Source organism: Thermobia domestica, chromosome 16 (assembly GCF_964235325.1).
Source record: "Thermobia domestica chromosome 16, izTheDome1.hap1.1, whole genome shotgun sequence".
NCBI classification, from domain to species: domain Eukaryota; kingdom Metazoa; phylum Arthropoda; class Insecta; order Zygentoma; family Lepismatidae; genus Thermobia; species Thermobia domestica.
This window is the reverse complement of record NC_137469.1, coordinates 135,734,955-135,757,369: the sequence shown is the minus strand read 5'-3', so window position 1 is coordinate 135,757,369 and position 22,415 is coordinate 135,734,955. Positions and strand designations below refer to the sequence as shown.

General features: G+C 35.8%; 1 protein-coding gene across 2 annotated transcripts in view; it reads left to right on the top strand.

Annotated features, from left to right (window-relative positions):
• The window catches only part of LeuRS (Leucyl-tRNA synthetase), a 72,247-nt gene extending 54,468 nt beyond the window's left edge, over window positions 1–17,779 (top strand). Inside the window, exons 15-19 of one of the 2 annotated variants that reach the window (XM_081743143.1) lie at window positions 536–767; window positions 5,362–5,616; window positions 7,710–7,922; window positions 8,943–9,171; window positions 16,890–17,779. In XM_081743143.1, coding sequence (XP_081599269.1) covers window positions 536–767; window positions 5,362–5,616; window positions 7,710–7,922; window positions 8,943–9,171; window positions 16,890–17,107 — 1,147 coding nt within the window. In that variant the 3' untranslated portion in view covers window positions 17,108–17,779. The remainder of the gene's footprint in view (window positions 1–535; window positions 768–5,361; window positions 5,617–7,709; window positions 7,923–8,942; window positions 9,172–16,889) is intronic. The other variant, XM_081743145.1, reaches the window with a different exon arrangement.
• The last annotated feature ends 4,636 nt before the right edge of the window (window positions 17,780–22,415 follow it).

Genomic DNA, 22,415 nt, shown 5'->3' with positions numbered 1-22,415 from the left:
AGGGTGTAAGTAACGCAAGTCGAGTTACAATATTGATAGCACCATCTGATGTCCATCTAGGGTACCAGGTGTTCTCTACTGAAATATTTCGTTATAAAAATGAAAACAGTTACATGACAATTGAAATGAATGTAGAGTGAAAGGGTTAAATTGTTTATCTTCTTGTCAATAAATCAGGGAAACCCACATAACTTCTTTTTTCACTTGTCATTTTGCTTGCTTCTATGCGTCCAATTGAAAAATGGTTGAGTTTTTATGTACTCGAACAACTCTCTCTTGATCACTCAAAGAGTTGTTTGTATGCAAGAAATTTACAATAACTTTTTTTTTTTTTTTTTTTTTTTTTTTTTTTTTTTTTTTTTTTTAAGTAAGGGCGTTCAGAACGAGAATAATACTTAAAAATCTGTATAAAATTTTAATTCGTGGGGCGAAGATTAAATGCAATCCTACAGTGTTTAGGATGAATCAATGGATTTAACTATGTACTGTGGAGCATAAATGAATAGAGTAATAATAATAATAATTTTCATTGTAGTGAAATTAATCTGAAAATTAACGAGACTGACGAAAACTACAATCGAATGTTGTTCAAGGAAGCTCTAAGGACAGGATTTTTCGAGCTACAGGCTGTCAGAGATAAATATCGTGAATTGAGTTTGGAAGGAATGCATAAGGATTTGATACTGTATTTCATCGAAGTGCAGGCTCTTTTGATGTCCCCTCTGTGTCCTCATGTTGCAGAATATGTATGGCAGCTACTTGGAAAGGTAAGAAGAAATTTTTAACTATTTCTTTAACAGGCATTCTTAACTAATATTCTTTAACAGGCATAAAGTAGTTATCAGAAAACGAAATCAACTTATCTGAAAATTATTATACGAGGAAGAGTCAATAAATAAACCCTCAACAATTTATGTAGAGGTAAGTATAATAGGTAACATATCAAGAATATAAAGAACGTAAAGGCTCATATTGAAACTCTTTATCAACATAACTACCAAATCTCTCAACGCACAAGGTGTGATTAAAAAGTACGGTGAATATAGTTGTACAGTGCCATCTATCGATGATGTATCTATTTCAACTACTAAACCCGGTAGCCTAAACCTTTGGTACAGTCAGTGTCGAGTTTGAACGAGTTGTGACATGTTAGTTGGCTTTCAGAGTCAGAAGAGTAAGGACGTGTTAAGAGTGTCTTTCGCACGCCAATATTAAGTTTTGTTCGAAGCTGGAAAAAAGTGCCAAAGAAGCTCACAAAATGTCAAAATTAGTGTATGGTGATGAAGCTGTGGCATTGAAGACTGTTTACAAATGGTATGAGCGATTCAAAAGCGGCAAGGAGTCAGTCGAAAACGACCAACGATCGAGACATCCTTAGACGTCAAAAACAGATGAAAATGTGCAGAAAGTGGCACAAAGGATTTGTTCAAACAGACGAATGACTATTCGAGAGCTTTCCGATGAACTAAACATCTCGTATGGGTCCGTGAAAAGCATTTTAACCGCTGACTAATTGGGTAAATTGCTTTCTTGTTCACCACGAAAACTCTCACACTTTGCTTTTGATCCGCGAGTTTTTGGCCGGAAAATATTCCTGTCTGTCCAGATTCAGTGTGCTCTCCAGATATAGCATCATACAACTTCTGGCTCTTCCCAAAAATTAAAACTGTGCTTAAAGGAAAACGTTTTGACACCATTCCTGACATTGAGATGACCACGACAGCATCTAATCGTCCTTCCGAAAGAAGCCTTCCAGAAATGCTTCCAGTCATTGATTCAACGTCGGGATGACAGCATCTAATCGTCCTTCCGAAAGAAGCCTTCCAGAAATGCTTCCAGTCATTAATTCAACGTCGGGATAAGTGCATTACTAGCCAAGGACAGTACTTTGAAGGAGGTTAAATCAAATTCCATGTAAGCTTTTTACTTTGTTTTTAATAAAATTATTCACCGTATTTTTTGATTATACTTCGTGTATGTACAGGGTGGCCCAAAAGTAGGTATACACCCATGCATTGAACAAGTATAACATTATAGTTTATGGGTTTATTTGCTTCGCTTGTTCCGAGCTTAAGCTATAAGTAAAAACACATTAAGAACAAATAATAAAGAAACTAAGTGTACGTGATGGATAATAATAAGAAATAATATAAAATGCAATGAGCTGATCAGTATGGTACTGTATACCTACTTTTGGGCGGCCACTCTGTATATATATATATATATATATATATATATATATATATATATATATATATATATATATATATAATATGTGTGTGTGTGTGTATGTATACGTATATGTATGTATGTAAAATGAGTAAAGATGTTTTAAAATAAAGCACTTTATTTTCTTATATAAGAACCTAATTGAATCCAAGGTAGTAAATTTCTAGACGATAATGTGACCTAACCATCTTGTTTTACCTTAAAAATTACGGCATTTTGTTAGGTTTGCAAACATGTGTTTGCCTTATAAAAATATTTATTTTTATTTCTTACCTATGGACCACGTGGTATACTTCTGTGCACATAGTAGCAATGGGAAACCAATGATACCTGTTTCTTCTGGACCTATAGGTAATCCATTGGCATTATCAGCTTTCTGTTCCAGACATATCAGTTGCTAAATCTCTTTATAAGACCACATACATTAACATTATAAACGGAACGTAAAAATCGGTCACAATTTGTTTTGTGATACTCAGTGTTGTGTATTAGAAAACAGATAAGTTTACTTTGTACTCCATTTTTTTTTCTTTTTCCAAACTTCTGCGTACTCCGGTTTAATTGGATTACTGGAGTTTGTACTTGGATCTAGTACAACAGGTACACGAGCACTCAAATATCAAGGACAGTTAAAGAACCTAGACATGAAGCTAGCTCCTCACACCACTCGATTACACCAAATCGGTTCTTAATGGGCGGTAAACTACGTATACAATATGTCGAACATGTTGTATATAATAATATAATGTTGGACATATTAGAAAAATTTACTTTCTAGAGCAAGATATGGCATTAGTTCAATCTAGAAAATGACTGTACCTGCGTAATGTCTCTTGTGTTTCCTTTGAAATTTCCAAATCTATGTTGAATACTCATGAAGCAGGTGACAGTTAATTTTGAATATTTATACTCTCTATTATTATGTTAAGTGCATCCTTTGTTAATTTACGTGACTGCGCACTAGGAACTATGTTACTTTGTCCCCGCCTGTTTTATTTTCTGGTGCACTAAAGACATTGTAAATAATACTGATCACCAGTAAACAATCTTCCAAGCTAAATATCGCTTAAAGGAGGGTTGAGGGCGGCTGCTGATTAAACGGGGGTGACTCACAGTTGTGCCAGACAAAGGTTATTTCTTCTAAACGGACAAACTGACGTTCACAAATAAAGTTATCAAAATAAGCAAAATTTTGGATATAATGTGTCGTATGTCAATCGCATTGCGAAGGAAGTAGAAGAACAAAAGGGCACCTAAACCCTGCGAAAGAAAATGTGGCCGAAAGAGCTACAACACAGATTCCTGATCCAATATTGTAGCGGAAAATACTTTAGAACAGATAATTAATCTCAACACAACAAAATGCGTCGTGGATAAGCATGATGTAAAAATTGCATCAAGAAATGTGCTTGGAGGGTATTTGGAACTAGCTAGAAGGCATGGCAGCACCATAGCAGACAAAAGCTTATCCCAGCTTTGATCAAGAAACGGCCCCATTGGTAAGTTATACCTGTAGACTAGACTATTCAGCAGTGGAGAAAGGTAAACAAAAAGTAACAGTACGTTAATTTTAAAATTAATATGCAAAGAAAAAATATTTAAGAAACAATTAATTGGAAATATGTATTTTAGATATGCTTTGTTCTTGCTTTATTTTCCAAATACATTAAACAAAAGTAGTGTTCAGTAATATTTATGGAGAGGAAAGATGATCAGAATATCTAAGAAAAATTCAGCAATAACTTTGAAAAAAATAAAAGGCCATTATCCAGGACGTAAAATATCCTACTAAAATGAAAGTCTGAAGTAGTAACAAAAGTTATAATTGTTCAAATTTGGTCAGTGCTGTTGGCGGTAAAATCCATTTTGTAGAAAGAAATATGAACAAAGGAGAAGGTGTAGTGCCAACAATGAAAAAGTTGTTTCCATCTAGTAATGAAATATTTATGTAAAAGCGGCACATCGATCAAAATCCTTGTCATCGATGAAAATCTGAGTGAGGAATTTGTTTCCAGAGACATTTCTGTGTTAAGGAACAAGGAAATATCCCCCATGAACAATAACGAGCGTGCAGTAGTCCTGTCGAGTCGTTGGGCACGTAGTGACGTCAAAATGAAAGATAAATGGCCTACGATATAAACATGATAGATCACATTCTTATCATTTAGGAGGACGTTGAATTTTCAAATTTATTCAAAACATTGATTGCAAGTATGCCAAAAAGATTTGAAACTTGAATTATATAGACAAGGAATTGGTTATATCAAGTACAGATGTATATTATCACTATAGTATTAGTTCTATATATACACAATTCGATTTAAAGAAATAAAGGTTTATTTTTAAAAAGATATTTGAATTTTCATTCTGCTTATAATTTGTCCACGACTGTATGTATGAACATAGTGGAGAGCACGATTTCACTTTTTTTTTTTTTTTTTTTTTTTTAACCGACACAAATGAACAACATACGGAAAAGGATGCAAATTTTGACAAGTGTCCTAGGAAGTTCGCTCCTAATTTACTAATGTGCTTTGAACTTAGAATATAGTATGTGTTCAATATTATGGAGTAATAATTTTTTGCAGGAAAGTTACATCAATGTGATACGTAGAATTTTGTGTTCAGCATTTTCCTCAAATTACAGTAATAACTACATGAGATACATGAAATTCATGATATTAGTACTGTAGGTTCAAATTTTTTATTGAGGGTAGGGAATAGGTTCCAACCAAACTCTTAACAGTATATAACACGATTTATCCTTTTCACCTTCACATAACGCTCAAGGAATGGACGTAATTCAGCCGTCAAAGATGTTCGATAATATGGACACTTATTTATTTTAAAACGCGAATCGACAGCACGGATCACACATGCTATACAGTCCATGTCTGAATGTCTGAGCTCTGACTTAAAGAGTGATAGAATTTATGACTTGTTTAGAATTTATGACTACTATGCGGTCTGGGTAGCGTAGTGGTTAACTCATTGATGCGGCAAGCCGGAGACTCAGCTTCGCTTCTCGGTCCAATCGTACATTTTTTCATTATTTTTATTTTATCAACGATAATTGATGTGATATGAAATCTGTTCTATTCTTCACCTAACTATATTATTTTGTCATTACAGAAAGAGAGTATCCTTCATGCTAAGTGGCCGTTGTCAGGAAGTGTGGACAAAGTTCTTGTGAAGTCTTCATCATACCTGATGGATGCTGCCCACGGATTTAGAATTCAACTGAAAAACTACATGCAGCAGGGCAAAGCTCGGAAGGGAGCTCCAGTACCTCCTGTAGAAAAGCCAACACATGGTACGATATGGATAGCCAAAACATTCCCACCGTGGCAATCAACTGTGTTGACCACTCTCAAACAACTGAAAAATGTAAGTACATAGAACTAATTTTCTGTAATAAGTCATCGTACGCATTTATAGCATGCTGTTAAATTAAGAAATAGGATAACCCCGCTGGTCTGGCTAGCGTGTGTCTTTGGTGTATGTGGTTCCGGGTTCGATACTCTGTGGGAGGAAACAAAAATATAATTTCACAATCGTTCACTTCCATTAATTATCCGTCTCCTTTATCCTAAAGGCATAATTCGAGGACGTTAAACTAAAAAAAGTTTCAAATATAACTTGCTGTAAGTGTGAAAAACTTGTTCGCGTATTTCAAATGAGTATGTTGTTCTCTTCGTTCTAAAACACCATTGTAAATATGGTGTTTGAGGTAAGAAGAATTTATATAAGCTCTATGGAAAGTCCTATTTATGTGTCGATAATTTCGGTATCATCAATTCTTGATGCCGTCTTGTGTATACTTTAATGTAAAAGTTGACAAAGTTGTTGTTGCGTTGAATTATATTTCCTGTTTCTTCTTTCTTCCATTAACTTTATTCATAACTCCTGGTCGTATAACTAAATTATTTTTTAAGATATACGAAAATGAACAATGTTTATTGTGCAAAATTTTAATTAGGGGCTGACTGTTACTAATCTTTAATTCCACGCGCCATTATGATTGTGTTTGCAATCACTATATCTACCTAGTTTATGTATTGTGTGAAAAATTGTACAATAAATATGAATAATAATTTAGTAATTAATCCTTTTATACATGTGCTTGCTGTAATCTTACTTGTCAAGTGTACCACCATCCTGGTTTACTTCTAGTTCCATAGTACTTATGAAGAATGATTTGTAGTTAGATCTGCCAATTTCCGATGTATTCTTACGAAACATTTATACCTTACTAGTAATCGGCACCCGTCTTTCCCGAGTATCAGCTAAGAAGCTGAAAAAAAAAGTAAGGATCTGTCGTTGCCTGGTCTTAATTCAGAATTGGGATTTTAAAAAAAAAGGTGAATGTTTTTATTCTATTTCCCGAGTATTTATTCTCCGCTATTATGTAAGCCTGCAGAGCAAAAATTAATGTAGGCTGCATATATATATAATGAAAGTGGCTATGTTTGTGACTTCATAACCCTTGAACCACTGGACCGATCTTGATCAAATTTTCGACATAGCTGACATTCGAGCCTGGAATTGTTTTCATCACTTCACTTTGATAGTGCAACTTAGGAAAAAAGGAGAAATACCTAAAAACAATCGAAAATGACCGATATTAGTGTCGAACTCATAGTTTTCGGGGCCGCTAAGATGAACAGTAATACTTCCGATGCCGTTTAAATACAAATTCAGCCCCGCAACTTGGGGAAGGGGGAAGATAAATGAAAGAGTTGTGCATTTGAAGTTTTTATTTCAATCCAGCGAAGCGGGTAATCAACGCTAGTAACAGATATAGAGATACCTAACTTTGACCTACCCGAGTCGAAAATCGGAAAAATTGCTTCGTACATGATTAGATCTTGTAGAGCGCTAGGTGACCCATTTCTATATGGAATTCTTTTATAAATATATGTATATATTTATGATGTACTTTATTATAGATAAATAATTACCGCAAGATTACTTTTTTTTTGACATTGCGGTATTAGTTTGTAGGCATTGGCACATTATATGGTAAATTCTTGCAAATGTATGATTGTACATATAATAATTATTATTGATCAGCCGATTAAAATTTTTCACAGTAAACATGGTAAATATTTGTATATTACTATATTATTTTGTATACATTACTAAGTAAGTACGTATAAGCAATTATGACAAACTTAATAATGTATGAGAAGTAATTTAAAATGTCGTATTTCGACATATAGAAAAAACAACCCGTCATGTGTGTGATTTCAGCAATATTGATCATTATGATAATACAGTATATATCAATTTGTTTTTGCGTGATATAAATGTACATCGATAAATGATTAGGACAGAATGTGATCTTGTTTTAAACTGTGTGTTGTTGCAGTGAAAATTTAATAAACGTAATAAACGTGTAAACTAGATAGTGGATATTGTAGGATAGTACTTCTTTTCTGTGTATGTAATATATTTATTGATTCCCGTGGTACTTACAGAAAGATGACGTTTTGCCGGATAACAAAGTTATCGCGACTGAATTAGGCAAGAAACCAGAGCTAAAGAAGTACATGAAACGAGTAATGCCTTTCGTTCAGGCAACGAGGGAGAAGATCGATCAAATTGGATTGGATGCCTTAAATTTGACTCTGGATTTCAGTGAGAAAGAAGTACTGGAGAAAAATCTGGTGTATTTGACCAATACTCTCGACGTAAGTATAATGTGTCTGATTCAGCATGAAAATTATGCATGAAGGATTTTGATTGTAATATTTTAATTCTTTCTTTATATTTTCCAAGTAACATTTTAGTGCATTTATTTTTGCTAATGCAATGCAAACGTTTTCCTGTGTTAGTACGTGTGTTTTGGGCCTTCATACTCTGACCTATATTCGATGAGTGCTGTTAATGAGAAACACCATGTGCTTACGTGCATAGAGGCCCCCCTTCTCGAAGGCGATTGTGGACCGTTTGAGTGGATATTATGGATCGCGTTGCTGTTTGGAAGACTCGCTGCAGCAGAGTTGCATTCTGCTGCCGATTCCACCGGGCTGTTAACAAGAGATAACGATCATCTCTGGCAGTAGTTGCTCGTGGACGGTCCTGTTCTTGTCTTGTTTGAACATTTCCAATCGTTTGAAATCGAGTCCACAATCGGCAAATCACACTTTGTGCTTCTCCAATGGCATTTGACACCTCCCGCTGTAACTGACCAGCTTTCAACCTTCGACAGCTCGCCATGGCAAATCACGCTGTTAAATCATTTCACTACGTAAACTTGACCCGCACTGAACACAAATAGATGAATCCTGGAACTTGAAAGTGTTGGCAGCGCCACACTACAAAACGTGCTCTGGCAGAACTACGTCATCGGTCACATGCATAGGTGTGGTGATGAGTCCTTTTCCATGTTCTGCGTTCGTGCTACTCGATTGTATTCCGAACTGGACCAGATACGAGTGTTGTTGCACTCTTTCGTAGGACATTTTACGTGATTTGTCATCTGATTCCCTTATTGTTTTGAGCAGTGTATGCGCTGCGTACGTACGCTCTTACTCTTTTTCGAATTTATTAAATAATCATCAGTAGTAAAATTGTTTCTTGCTTACCATTACTTCGTGTCTCATGTATTGTGAATGTTTAAATGGAAATAATGGAGCATTCATTACTGCAATAGCATCGTTTTGCTCATAATAATAATAATAATAATGCATTAATTTTCTTCTTTGTAGTTGGAAGGAATCACTTTGAAGTATACAGATGAAGCGCCAGAAAAGATAAAGGAAGAATGCTGTCCAGGGGATCCTTTCATAGTGTTCTACGTGGAATCCGGAATTTCAGTGACTGTGATCAATCCACAGCCATGCAGTGGACATTTTAGATACAGTGTACCAATATTGAATGGCGACAGTATTAATAAGCTTGCACTGCGTCTATCTCGAATGGATCGTCAAATTAAAGGTAATTAAAATTATTAAAGTTAATATATTTGTAAAATATAAGTTTGTTCAAGCAAACTGAAAGTGCCTCACAATTTTCATGAGTGTTTATATGTACATTTTAAATGTTAGATTATCGTACTTAAGTATAATACTTGACAAACTTATTTGGAATAATTACAATAACTAAAGTAGTAATAACAGAATATTTTGAAACTATTTTTGTAAAAGAAAATACAGTTGAAAGCTGACTGTAAATATCATTCCCTTTGACTTTCGAAGTAGACCAGATTTATACGCATAAACTCCAACATTTCTCTACTTTAACTTTAGTGTACAGTGTAATCAAGGAAGCAGTTTAGATCCTTCCTTATTTTCTGTTTAGCTAAAACTACGAAGATACCAAATGGTATATTTCTACAATGTGAATAAGTACCTCTGCGCAGAGGCTTTATTACACTGGAATCTCTTTCGATATAACATCTCCTTCTGTTACATGAATGTCTCATTTCAGGGACATATATGTAATTGAAGCAGATGTAAGGTAGCGTGTGGAAGAACTTACAACTTATCAGGATTGATAAAGATAATACAGGATCGATATCATTACCCGCACACAGGTTTAACCTTGTATCTGTTGCTAGAAGTGACATAATAATAATAATAATAATAATAATAATAATAATAATAATAATAATAATAATAATAATAATAAAAAATGTTTTACACTGGTGTTTATACAGTGTGCTATATGAAACAACAAATATTATTCAATATGATCTTCTTTGGCTCTAATAATCTCTCTTCCATCGTAAACCGCAATTTTTTTTGGTGTTTTTTCTCCAAACTTGCTCGAGACATTTCTTCATTGCCTTGAAATTGGTGGTGCTGCAGCACATGTATGTCTTCATTGGCCTATACTGAGCAATCAGTAATACAGATCAAAGGCGTTTGCAGACCATTCGTTGTGTGGATATGAAGTGAAGGAGGTGAATTTCGGACCACTTCTGAACTTCCGTTGCCCACTGTACTAGTGTTTCATCTTGCTACAGTGTCCAAGATAGTACATTCTTCGTCAGGATTTTCTTCAGGTATGGGTCGGTATTGATTTTCACCACTTTTTTCCGCGAAAGGTGTGTGACCATTGTCAGATACTCTAGCCTGAACCTTCAGAGAGGGTGGGTATGCTTTACAAGAAATGGTCCTGTCACGCTCGTTAGTTTCCTTGGACCTTGTTATTTCAGTGATTGAAACTGTTCAACAGTAAACAATTTCTCATCCGTAAACATCTTGTAGTGGTCATCATTCGCAGTCCAAGTCAATAGTTTCAACACATTTTTGCCTTCTTTTTTTTCTGTTCGTAAGTTGATATCGTCACTGGAGCTTGTAGAGATGTATCGTGACCTGTCCTGATCACCCGTTTCATCGTTCTGTCGGACATGTAGAATTCTGGTGTCAGTGATCGTATGCTTCTTGATGTATTGCGTGTGGTCCGTTGCCTTTCGATTTTCCGGAACCTGGAGTAGCTAAGCTGACAGGACGGCTGAACTTAAGTCAGTCCCGAAGAGTTACATTTGATTGTTTTACGATGCACTTTAAGTATTGGAGCGATCTCTGACGGAGCACTCCCACCCTGCTGAAAGACAGGATTGCAGCGCTGCGTGAATTTGGGCATGGTACTCTTTAGAAGACACACGAGAAAACAGCATTGGAACCAAGTAGGAAGAGAATAACACGTAATAGACAAACAACTAATCAAAAGGTGAAACCTGTGCAGAAATACGGCTTGGCTGCCGGATTTTTCTTCTTCCTTAGAATACAAATCATTTATATGCAGATGTCTTTTTATCATTTACTTCTTAACATATATATTAAACAGATAAACGCCAAACAGTGACAGATCTTTTGAAAACCTTAGTATAATGTGGGAGGGTAGCAGAAGAATTTTGAAATCTATGTTCCCATCTCCTGAGACTGAACTCCTTTCGGGTTGTAACGAAGAGAGACTTGAAATGGGAAACTCCTGTTAATCTATATATATAAAAAAGAACGCACAAATCCTTTGTTCCCTCATCACGCTAATACGGCTGAACCAATTTCTTTTATTTTTGGGGGGTTATTAGGATTTGGACCCTAGATGGTTTTTATCATATCACTTTAATTTTTAATTACCAGTGTCTTGAGATAATTGACCATTCAAGTGTCCATAACGTACAAATCCTTTGTTAGTTCATCATAGGTAAAAATAAACGTATTTATATGCAACCCGCATGACCGTGTCACTCGGCGGGTTAACATAAATGACAGGCGATATAATGTTAACATTTACTGCAATCTACTATGGTTTTTATCATATCACTTGAAAGCGAAAACTTCCGGGATGACCGCAGCGAAGCGGGGCGGGTTAACATAAATGACAGGCGATATAATGTTAAGATTTACTGCAATCTTCTATGGTTTTTATCATATCACTTGAAAGCGAAAAAGTAAAAATTATCTAAGTAACAAAGTTTATTGCGTTCCGGGGTGACCGCAGCGAAGCGGGGTGAACGCTGCTAGTATTGTATATATAAGAAAATGTTCCAATCTTTTTGTTCTTGCATTTTTTTTTCATATAGAAAAGTCTTAATCTAATACAACTAAATTATTGTATTTAGTTGTATGTACCAATAGTTTCCGACATTATACTGGGTTTGCAAAAATACGTGCCACTGTTTGGTATTTATCCCCCTTTTTACAGAGAAACATGCATTCCTTAGGACTTTTGGCCAGACGTCATTTGCTTAGGTTTACGCTTTCAATAATTCGTTTTAATAACTTCTAACGTCCTAAGAAGCTTAGTCACTAATTTTCCTTGTGACCTGAAGTTAGGGCTGTTCCGATAATCGATTAATCGATAACAATTCGATAAAATTTCAAAACCGTTCCATCGATAAAGAATTTTAATTTTATCGAATTATCGAACTTTCGAGACTCCCGAAATATTCGATACTCTCGAAATGTTCGGGACTCTCGAAATGATCGAGACTCTCGAAATGATCGAGACTCTCGAAATGATCGAGACTCTCGAAATGTTCGAGACTCCCGAAATGTTCGGGATTCTCGAAGTGTTGGAGGCACTCGAAATGTAACAAACATTAGACAACTTCGAGACACTCGAACTGTTCGAGAGTCTCGAATTGTTTGAAAGCAGCAAATACAGAAATATATCAATATGATCGCATTAGTCGAGTCGCTTGAATATTTTGAAAAGTTCGGGATTATCGGAGTGTTTGGAAGAAACAATGTATTCGAAGTTATAATATGTATTACAGTATTTGTATTGTCAGTATTTGTATATAATATGTATTACATATATGCAGAGAGTTCATTTTAAAACTTCTCTCCTTAGCAATGAAGTGAAGGAAAAGTTTTTCCCCCACAGATCTGTACAAGGTTTAAGCAGTCTGTCAGAAGAGAGAAAAAGGAAAAAAAAACATGCATCACCTAAATGGAATTGGAATCCAAGATACCATTAGTCTACTAATAGTCACTTTGCCGATTGCGCCAATAACGAAACAGGCAAAAAAATAATTTTACATATGATTTCGAGGGTTTAATTTAAAGTTCTGTATAGTGACAGCTACTGATATAGGTAAAGGTAAGGAAATTCGATAAGGCTGAAGACTTATCAAACTCCCGTTTCGAAAATTTACTATCCGGCGCTCGGATGCCTCCGAGTATTTGAGATTCTCGTGAAACAAAGCTTGAGAATTTTGGGTACAAAGCTTCCTATTACAGGCCGTCCTGTCTGTCTGTTTGTATGTGGCATCCGACGATAACTTTGGGTTGCCATATTTTGAAATTAGAAAAGCGGGGGATTCTAAACCGTAAGTACTGATGTGAACTTGTGTATTACAAATACTGACGATCCTTCTGACATTTTTTTAGTGATCCCTGTGTTAAGTGACACTTCCAATGTACTTTTCTAACAAAACTAAAGTAAAGCAAATTTAGTTTTTGCCTTTAATGTTTTTTTAAGTTCAACAAATGTAAGTCTCGAATTGTAAAGTAAGTATTACAGTAAGATATCTCTAATAAGGATATCTTTTAAGACAAGTTGTTAAAAAAAAAAAAGCGATATATGGCAGATGCTCATACGGTTTTCTCTCTAAGAAATAGAAAGTAATTTCTAAACTTTTATCGTAAGAAAGCTAAAACATATTTAGGAGTCTTGGTCCATCTCTTATAAAATTTCTAATCATTTTCAAAGATTTGTACTTGAAATCATACTAACATACGAAATTACCACAGTTTCACAATATGAAATACAGTATAAACATTTTAAAAGAAAAAATACTAATAATGAATCTAATCTAAACAAAATGCTAAGGATACCGTAGTTTAATTTGCAATCATTTCTGAATATACAAAGACTAGTTGAACATATAGATTACGTAACAACATAGACTTGTTCAGTTGAACTGGACAGAATGTTATCAAAGAAATACGCACCCATGAGATCATATATTAGTATTCACGAGTTGCACCAAAATGTGTATGATTATGCCAAATGTTTTTACATTTTTCATTCCCTTTAACTTTTTAAAAAAAAATCTCGATTGCATAAAATCTTATCATAAAATTCTACGCATGATACGTCTTTCATATTGTACAAAACCAGTAGTAACAATTTGGCAGTTGCTACGTTCATCTTGTTTCTGTCAACTGTCCATTCGCGATTGAGATTGACAAAGAAATGTAGCGGTTTACGTTGAATATAACAACGCTTTATCAACAAAGTCGTCTTAGATTTTTCTCCAATCCAAAAAAGCGGGTGGTTTACGTGATTAAGAGATGATTAAGGGGGAGAAGAATATAAGACCTGAAAATTTGGTGGTATCCGCTAAAATCAGGTAATATGGCAACCCTATGTCAGGAATCGCCTCCCAAACGTTGGCGGTGTTGTTTTGAAACACTCTGTATAAAATAATGCACCACGTTATTCTGAATTGATGCAAAACTCTTACGTTTTTAAAACCTACATTATTCGTCCAGGAAGCAATCTGCCTCCACCAAACGACGCTTCTGGATCCGTTAATGTGTGGATTCATCATAATGTATATACAAACCGACTGTATAGAACATATGCTACACTGTATATTCACTGTCGATGAAATAGATTTATTTCCGTTTTTCATCTTCATTAAACTTAGTAATGATTTCAAGGTTTCCCCCGGTAGGTTTACCATACGTCCTACATTCAAGCCTGTGTCCGGAAAATTGTCTGAGATTAACTAATGCCCGAAATTTTAGGGAAAAACGGAAGACTGGGAAATTTCGCTATGTTTGGTCAAGTGCTTGGCTTGTATTTCAGTCTTGTGCTGATATTTATAAAAATAAAATAAAATAAAATAGCGATAAGGTATTCTTCGCAAGAATACTTTACTCAGGAAAATAATTAAGACAATAATATAAAAATATATTTTAAGTATAGAAAATGAGCATAAGCATTTTTGGAACTTAAGATTAGACTTTTCTTAACTTCTCAATAAACACACACCATTCTTAAAAATATCCAGAAATTATCATAATCCTGCCCTGGGGGATTTTGAATACACGGAGGGTGAAAGTAGCAAAAATACTGGTAAGCCACGGTGAACATGATCAGAGATATGTTTGTGGGGGAATATTCCTCCTGAACAACCCCCTGAAATCACCACTGATTTGACTAACATTTATTTCACTGAAAGGCTAAAGGGGGAGTTTGAGCCCAGAGCATCAACATATCTGCGGCAATGTGTGAACTAGTGGCCATTAACAGAAAGCAAACACGACAGAAGATAACACATTTGGCTTAAAAATAAAATTTTGCCACAACATTTTAGCAACACCGTACGCGATTAATATGGTTGAGGTGGTGGCTGTATACTATATTGTATAAAAAGCAAATTACCCTATTTGTACGTTTAAGACCGTGTGTCTGACAACACTGATACAATATCTGTCAGCAAACAACGAACAAGAGATAAAATTCAGGAAGAAATTGAACTACCTATGTGTGTGTGTGTGTGTGTGTGTGTCGGACGAAAAAGCAATTCCTCTCTGTACGCTTTCCTTTCTCCTCACAAATACAACTTTGCAATAACTTATCAGATGAAAAAAAAAAAAAAAAAAAAAAGCTGTTTGACTAGTTTGGCTGCAAGAAGGAATCATTGGAGAGGTGAAGAAAACGAACTGCCCATCACTACTTTTGATAATACCCGAAACTTCGATAATACTCAAAATTTCGATACTACCCGAAACTTCGATAGTACTTGAACTTTTGATACTACCCGAAACTTCGATAATACTCGAAATGTCGATACTACCCGAAACTTCGATAATACTTGAAATGTCGATAATACCCGAACTTTCGATAATACCCGAAACTTCGATAATACTCGAAATTTCGATAATACCCGAAATTTCGATAATTTCAAATACTCGAACGGTTTCGAGTAACAGGTGACAATTCGATAAATTTTCACTCTCGAAGTTCGATAGGTCCTCAGCCTTATCGAACACCCCTACCTGAAGTTCCTTTCGTAGATTTAAATGCACCACGGTGTTTCATGGTCCACAGCACTTACGTAGGTTTAAATCCATCACTCACTCATGACTCTCAGTACCTACTTAGATTTAAATGCATCACTACTGTATTTCTGATGACTCATTGCACCTACGTAGATTTAAATGCACTACTCTCTCATGATTTACATACCTACATAATTTAGATGCATCACTTTCTTTCATGAACTGTTACATGTATAGATTCAAATACACCAGTGTCTCTTATAACCTATACATTAGTTACGTAAATTTAGTCCTCTCCGCGGGTCCCGGTCGGAAAGCACAAAAAAAAAAAAATGAATTTCACTGTCATTCACTTCTGTAAATCATCCGTCTCCTTTAGCTTTAAAGGGCATAAGCATGGGACGTTAAACTAAGTTCCATTTCATTCATTCACATAAATTTAAACGCTACGGTCTCTCATGACTTACATTACCTACGTAGTTTTAAATCCACCATTGTCTTTCATGAGCCAAATTACTTACATAAATCTAAATGTTCCACTGTCTAGTCATGACCTACAATACTTAACGTAGATATCAATGCACTGCTGTCTCTTATGACCCACATTACTTATACAAATGAGCCATTATCTCACCTGCATGTGTGTACACTATACAGGTATGCGCTATAGCACACCAATATCACACATGCATAACATGAGACAGTGTATCATTTAAATCTATCTAGGTAACGTGGATCATGAGAGACAGTGGTGCATTGAAATCTATGTGGGTGCAAGTGACCATGAGAAATTCGCAACAAAGAGAAAGTAACAATAAACTATATATATGAAAAAAAAGATAAGCATTCAGAGCAAGAACATTAAATATGGAACCCAGTGGCTCAGTGCTAGAGCACTCACCTCTGATGCGTGGGGTCCCTGGTTCGATCTCAGCCCGTGCCAAGTGACTTCGTGGTTGACAAACACCGTATGCGTGTGTTTTCTCGGAGTTCTCCCGTTTCCTTCAACTTTCTTCATTCCTTATTATCATCCATCTTATCACTATCTTCCTTAGCTTCGGAGAGTTATGGGGGGACGTTAAACGTGAAAAAAATAAAATACAAAGATATTTTATGTATTTTGTATTTCTTTTTCTTTCTTTCCGTCAATAATGTACAAATAAAATTTAAAATATTCCTTTGCAGATACTTCTTCGGTGTCGTTCTGGCGGTATGAAGATCCTGAATTGGGGCCACGGAAGATGCCCGTATTTGGTGATCCATTTGTCGGCAAGAAGAAAATAGAAGAAAATGCTATATTTGAGATAGATGTGAAGAACAATAGTGTTTATGTTGTTTCTAATGGAATGAGGCATAGCGTAGGATTACAATTAGTTTATGTTGTAGAAGAAAACAAAACATAGGGCTTAAATTTACTTTTAGTTGTGGAAAAAGAGAGTTTAATTCCAAGATCCCATGTTTATCATGTATGATATTGTTATTCTATAACTGAGTGGTTTTTACTCTAAACTGTATGTTAAATCAGATTCTTTCTTACCCATATTAGAACCTTTTTTTCCCCTCGAAGTGTTCTTGCCCGTCCAAAAGTTAAAGCGCTCTTTAATTTCTTTTTAGTTGTCATTAGACAATTCGCATTGCAGTTGTAACTATTTTAAATTATGCAATTTGTATAAATATGTTATTTATTATAGATAAGTGAATTTGTTTCTTCCTTTCTTTTCTTCTGTGAATAATTATGCTGGTTGTAGTTTCTTGTAATGCATTAAAACAAGGCTCCTGAAACAGTTGATTGTTACCAGTGACTGGTTGATTGTTGCAACGAGTGACTCTATTTGGTGTGTTTTTGTGGACATTGAGTGGGGAATTTATACGTTCTGAGCGCAATTATAGCAGATGATACTGTGGAGAAAAGTGAATTTTTTAAAAAAATATTTATAAACCTTTCTCAGAAAATAGAGATGCTGCTGTTTTCTCTAATGACTGACGTAGATGATCATTAGAATTGTAATATCAGTATTCATTTGCTAATTTATTAATTAAAAAAATAATACATAAAAGATTAGTTCCTTAGTTTACATATTGTAGTTTCATTTATTTGATAGGTAAGAATTGCGCACCTTAGTTTTATGTTAGAACTGAAAAACTATTAACCCTTCATAGTAGTTTCATGTTTCCCGAGTTTGTTTGAATTGGTTTGAATTAATCTGTCAAATTACAAAGTTTGTTATACAGGGTGTTTCAAGAAGAAGTACCTGATTTTAAAAGTCCGTATGTACTGATAAAAAACGTACTACAAAAATGGGATAAGCTGCAAAATACTCACAAAATATTCAAGTTTTAGCTATGCTATTACAAATGCTGTATGGGTCCACCACCAGCAGCACGAACATCATCTATAGAGCGTCCCACTCTTAGATTGCAGTACAGAGTAAATGGAGCGCGCTGTTGCCATATTTCTTCCGCCGTATGTTTTCTTTCGAAGAAAGAACAAGAAAGACAGAAAGAGTGATGAGTCTGTAAATAAATCCTTCTTAAATTCATATATTTTCAACTCTTTTGTCATTCCAATCGCGCAAATTCATTTAGAACAGCGAATTGGAGGGTACGAAATAACAGTCTAACAATTGTGTGTTAGAAGTTTTTTTTTTTTTTTTTTTTTTTTTTTAATGATGGTTTATAAATCGTTGCAATAAAATTTTGATGGAAGCAATACGAAATCGAGAGAACATATGAAACGAATAGAAAACATATGATTAAAATAAATGGCAGGCTAAACAATTCCACACACAAATTTCCTGTACCGATTGTGCGGCAAACTAAGGAATAGCAATGGGTAAGATACTGCTACTGAATTTGGATAAGAGTGAAAAGTGGAGTAGGGTGATAATGATATAAGTGACGAGAAAATGTGACGTACGAGAACGCTCATTCGTCTGTGTAAGCAAAATATCCGCTAATCCAATTCCGTTTGTCAAACAAGTTACATCATAAAGTATATTGTGAAGGCGGCTTCTCCCCACTTCCGATGTTTTAAGACTGTATCATGAAGGACGTGCTAGAGGATATGGTGGCAGGAAGAAGAGGGAGGGGACGAAAAGAGACTACAATTACTGGACGATATCAAAATAGAAAAATCATACGTGAAGATGAAGAGGTTAACCGAACACCGAGGATCGTGGAAGCTTCTGAGATGCAGCAAGTGGCCTGCCAATAAAATATGATGATGATGATTATGACAAATGCAATGGTGAATAGGAACTGAACTAGGGATGGCCAGACGGATCCGGATCTCGGATATCCGGATCCTATAAGATCCGGATCTCGGATCCGGATCCGAAATTTCGGATCTTGGATCCGGATCCGAAGTTTCGGATCTTGGATCCGGAATTTCGGATCTTGGATCCGGAATTTCGAAGTTCAGATTCGGACTCCTGTTTTGAATATTTTAGGCCTTAGATTGAGACCCAGAACTAAAATATCCATATGTATAAAATTTACTAGGTGAATTTTATCTAACTCAGTGGGAAGACAATTCAATTCAAATGACAAAAGATTACATCAAAATCTCATTTTCACATTTTTCGGGGTTAGACCACTGTTGCGTACACCTCATCCATCATTTAGTCTTTAGTATATCTTTAAACGTACTACAAGTATGCCACTTTCATCTCAAGTCAGTAGTTGTATAGATCTGCCTTTTGTTATACTATATTAATCAAGTTAGGATTAAAATTCGATTGTTTGTGAGACCTATGATAATATTTTCAGAATGAGTTAAAACGTTGAAAAACTGCATAGTAATGCTGCATATTTTCTTTGTGCCACATTGGAAATTAATGTAGTCTATCTGGTACAGTCGGCTTTTATGATTAATCCAATGATCTGAACTCCTGCAGTATTACGCTAAAATCATGGATGTCTTTGAATTTTCATCATTTCTATTTTTTTTTTATTACGAGCAAAATAAATATCATAAGCGGTATTTTACATAATACATATAGACGCAGATCAGTCAGTTGATTGCTTAATGTTTATAGCAAAGCTATTACATTTCTAAGACACTGGCGGCCTTAGAACAAAATCCATGGCTTTCCTATAAAATCTTAAATCTCTCTATATAAAAAGGGCAAAGTCCTGAGTGAGTGAGTGACAGATCATCCAAATCGTTTAAGCTACAAATTTGAAATTTGGACAGTTTATAGGCTTTGTGACGTAGGATACCACTAAGGAAGGACTTTGGGAAATTCGACGAGGAAGGGGGAAAATGGGGTGGAAAATATTGATGATTCTTGACGTTAGATACTTCAAATTTGGTATTTGGGTTTCTCATCGAAAATAATTTGATACTTGTTTAAGTGTTTTTTGATATTTAAATTAGAAGGGACAGAGAAGATGTAGAAAGTAAAAGAAGGGGCAGAGAAGATGTAGAAAGTAAAAGAAGGGGTGGTAATTGCAATTATTGCAATTAGTATAATAATATGCCTATATCTCGGAAACTTAAAGGGTTAGAAACATGGAATTTGATATTTGGACTTTTCACTTAAAATAAATAGATACGTATTTCAACGTTATATATATATATATATATATATATATATATATATATATATATGTGTGTGTGTGTGCTCCAGAAGGGAAGAAAGGACGATAAGAAAATTAAGTGGGGATTACAATTATTTTATTAATATGTTCAATCCTTTGAGGTTAGAGACTAGAAATTTGGTATTTATATTTGGTCTAGGAATTAATTCGTGCGGTTGGTACGCACACATTGAAGCTGTAGTACAAACACAAAATACATAAATACCTTAAGAAAAATATTGTCCATCGCTAGCCACCACTTTCGCCCATCTGTCAGGCAATGTACGGATTCCGTGGCGAAAGAAGTCCTCATCCTTGGAGGCGATCCAGTCAGAGACCCATGTTTCGATATCTTCTGAAGAAGTAAACCGCTGTCCAATCAAATCGTTGTTCATGCAATCGAACAAGTAGTAGTCCGAAGGAGCAACGTCTGGTGAATACGGCGGGTGGGGTAAAACTTCCCATCCGACATTTTCTAAATAGGTTTTGACCGGTTTTGCGACATGTGGGCGAGCGTTATCATGTTGAACAATAAGTTTATCATGTCTGTTCTCCCATTCTGGTCGTGTTCTGGCCAGAGCTTGCTTCAAACGCATTAATTGTCGTCGATAACGTTCTCCATTCATAGTTTCACCCGGTTGCAGCAGCTCATAGTACACCACACCTTTCATATCCCACCATATGCACAGCATAACATTTGCACAGTGAATATCTCGTTTTGGTTGTGATGGACCTGGTTCACCTGGTTTCACCCAGGCCTTTTTTCGTTTAGGGTTCTCGTAATGGATCCACTTCTCATCACCCGTAATAATTCGATGCAGAAACCCCTTTCTGCTCTGTCGTTGAAGCAGCAATTCGCAAATGGTTTTTCGTCTTTCAACGTCTCTGTCTTTCAATTCATGTGGAACCCAATGTGACATCTTTTGAATCATTCCCATGGCTTTCAAGCGTTTGGAGACTGTTGTTTGATCAACGCCTAATGCTGCTGCAAGTTGTTCCTGCGTTTGACACGAATCCTGCTCGAGCAATGCTGTCAATTCTTCGTCTTGAAATTTTTTTGGCTGTCCAGCTCGCTCTTGGTCTGCCAAGCCGAAATCACCACTTCTAAACCGTGCAAACCACTTCTGACACGTTCGGTCACCATACACTTTCACCAAAATACGATGACTTTCAGTCGCACTTTTCTGCATGTTAAAGTAATGCAGCAGGACACCCCGCAAAAACACTTTATCAGGCACAAATTGCGCCATGTTCACTTAACTACAAACTGGTGTTGTTGACGCTTTAGTCCACTGCCCTATACTACGAACGATACGCGATGACAGGGGTTTGCAACACACGTGTGGATACACGGAACCGTGGGACGCTCCGTTCGTTGCGCCATCACTTGTCCACCCGCACGAATTAATTCCTAGACCAAATATTTCTCATTGAAAATAATTTGACATGTGTTTCAGTGTTTTTTGACGTTATAGTAAAAAGGAAAAGAAAAGAGATGGAAAAGAAAGAGGGTGGGGATTGTAATTATTATAATAACATGTCAATATCTGGGAACCTCTGAAGGTTAGGAGCATAGAATTTGGTGTTTGGGCTTTTCATTTGAAATAATTAGGTATGTACTTCAGCGTTTTTTTATGTATGTCTTAGAACGGAAGAAAATTGGCGGGGAGAAAAGACTTTTATATCTCGGAATCCTGGAATGTTAGAGAAATGAAACTTGTTATTTGAACAAAAATTCGTTATGAAATGAAATCCTTGAGTTTTAAGTCCCACGCTTATCCCGGTTAGGCTAAAGGAGACGGTGATTATAAGAAATAAATGAAATGGTGGAATGAAGAAAGTGGGAGGAAACGGGAAAACCCGAGAAAACCCACGAGCACGGTGTTTGTCCAAACCAAAGTCCACACGGCGCGAGCTGGGATCGAACCAGGGACCCCAAGCACCGGAGGTGAACGCTCTACCACTGAGCCACCACGCCCCCTTAAAAATTCGTTATGTTTGCATGCATATGATGTGCGAGGCCGTAGACCGAGCAAATGTGTGGGCTGGGGGAAAAGCCCCCATGTACTCGCACTGAAATTCGGTATATCTCGGGATACCGGATATTACATACAACTTGATATTTGAACT